Source organism: Morone saxatilis, unplaced genomic scaffold (assembly GCF_004916995.1).
Source record: "Morone saxatilis isolate NCDOM2014 unplaced genomic scaffold, NCSU_SB_2.0 Contig18, whole genome shotgun sequence".
NCBI lineage: Eukaryota > Metazoa > Chordata > Actinopteri > Moronidae > Morone > Morone saxatilis.
This window is the reverse complement of record NW_023339740.1, coordinates 14,648,450-14,650,773: the sequence shown is the minus strand read 5'-3', so window position 1 is coordinate 14,650,773 and position 2,324 is coordinate 14,648,450. Positions and strand designations below refer to the sequence as shown.

The 2,324-nt window shown below is 36.7% G+C and overlaps 1 protein-coding gene across 1 annotated transcript in view; it reads right to left on the bottom strand.

The window, feature by feature from the left end:
• bysl (bystin-like) overlaps positions 1 to 2,324 on the bottom strand; it is a 4,828-nt gene that overhangs the window by 610 nt on the left and 1,894 nt on the right. Inside the window, exons 4-5 of the mRNA XM_035661726.1 lie at positions 2,015 to 2,148; positions 1,701 to 1,893 (exon numbers count right to left, since the gene is read on the bottom strand). Coding sequence (XP_035517619.1) covers positions 1,701 to 1,893; positions 2,015 to 2,148 — 327 coding nt within the window. The remainder of the gene's footprint in view (positions 1 to 1,700; positions 1,894 to 2,014; positions 2,149 to 2,324) is intronic.

Below are 2,324 nucleotides of genomic sequence, written 5' to 3'. Positions count from 1 at the left end.
AGATGCTCTGACCCAGTCGTCTGGTCATCACAATTTAGTCATTCACCAGTCAGCTCATAATGTTATGGCTGATCGGTGTAATACACTTTATATAGTTCCGTGTTTCCTGTCTGCTTTCATGTTTGTTCACATGATAAACTAAAATCATAATGAATATACATCATTTCTTTTAAAAATTTATATAACATCATTTTAGAGCCTTTGGGGGCACTGATCACATGGAAAAACAAAGAAAATAACTTATAATTGACCATCACTTCATCAGTTTCATTAATTAAATATTTAATCAGTAGATTAAATGAACCCCAACAATGGAAGAATAAATGTAAAATACCAATCACTAGAGGTCAGTTAGCTCTCTCATTCATACTGTATGTGGTATGCTGTACAGTGTATTTGTGAGCAACACTGCCACTTAGTGGTGGCGTCTCATACTGCTGGTTTTCAAAATATGGGTCACGGGATGTTTGGGGAGAACAGTCCCATCAAACTGGGACAGTGAACACACAGTACTGACAGGATTAAAGAAACTCAACAATCATTGGCAAAAACCAATTCTAGATACACGCAGAAAGATTTGACCCAATTCAATTTGAGTGTGTTAATTACTGTGCTTCCAGAACCAATGGTGTTATTAACCCTGTGGACATCAACTAATCCTGTCAGTGTCCTCAGAATACAACGTCTAAATTTAGAGCTCAAATTAGAAACGTGACGCGTCCCAGAAAGCTTGTATTTTATTCTTTGCAACAAGCTGTCAAATCCTCTCTTTCATTTACTCATTCACCCAGTTTTTAGTTTCACGGGTCACATGTGTAGAGCTTAGCCCAGATTTCACTGGGTGTTTAATAAAACAATGGCTAGTAATACCTAACATGTTAACACAGTTTGAGAGGTCTGAAAGGCATATCAGGAACTATTTTAACACTGTCTAGAGTTTACTCTCAGCTTCATCACAGAGGAGGTGGATGTTATTTATCATTTAACTTATGTAAACAAGATGCCACTCATCTAAACAGCTAGATGAGTGGCACTAATAAATTCAGTCCTTTAAAACTAAATATTCTGCAAACTTGCATTGAGCAACAAATGTACATTAATAATGACTCAGATGACCCCTAGTAATGTTAAAGGGCAGCCTGAACTGCAGTCACCACACTTTCATCCACTTTCAGATCACTGCTAATAAAGAATATATGTGGACGATAGTATACAAAAACTTCTCTGCACACATTTCGCTTATATTTTATACAATGTTTGTATTTTCTATTTTATTATATTTTTATCTTACTCTAGTATATTCTCTATACTGTCTATTATAACAGATATTCTATAGATACTGTATCTTATTATGTTATATACCAAGGTTTTTGTGACACTCCGTTTTAAGCTATTTTAATTATTTGCTGAGTTTATTTTCTTTTGATATATATTTCTCTTTTCTAGTGTTTATTTATATTTGTAATGTGTAATGTCTGCATAACAACATAATTTCATAACTTGGGATCAGTAAAGTACATTCATTCGTCCATCCATCCATCCGTCCATCCATCTATCTATCTATCGGGCATTTTGTGTTTAAAAAATGACTAAAATAATTAAACAATGATTCAAATCCCTGTTGATACATTTTTAGCTGATTGATCTAATCAATAACTCCACTAATCCTTGCAGCTAGAATATCAGTCTCCTCTATCTTAAAAAAGAAAGCTAAACATCCCTTCTGTCTCACCTTTAAACCACGCTCCTGGTTTGAACAAGGCCTTCTTCAGAGCACTGTAGAGATGAAAGTTGAGTCGCTTGTACTCTGCGATATCATCCCGCACTCGGGGCAGCAGCACCAGGTTGTAAAACCGCTGGGCCATTCGCTCTTTCAGGTTGGAGGAGAAGATTCTACAACAAAAGCATAGAAAAAATACTTCATTGTACCGTGTTGAAGTCCATGCAGTAAGTATGATAACTCTTAAACTATATAACTTTATAAAGCAATACCCAGGGCACCTGGGGGACTCACCTTGTTGCTTGGTACATGGCAGCTGCAGTCCAAGTCTCAGGCTCCGTCAAATAGAGAATCTGCTCCCAGTTTGAAAGCGCTGGGACTATTTTAAAAGCCTTTGGTAATTTACCGCTGCGATATCTTGAGAGAACCTGAAGCGAAACACAGAAATTATTAATAAGTATCACTTAATGGCTCTCTAGGAGGTTTTCACATTAACAGTGAGGCACTAAATGAACACTTTAGATTTGTTCAGGTACTCCAGAGCTTAATGAGACCTCTTCAAGAGACGGCCTGTGGGTTCATTGATTTGTGCAAAACACACACC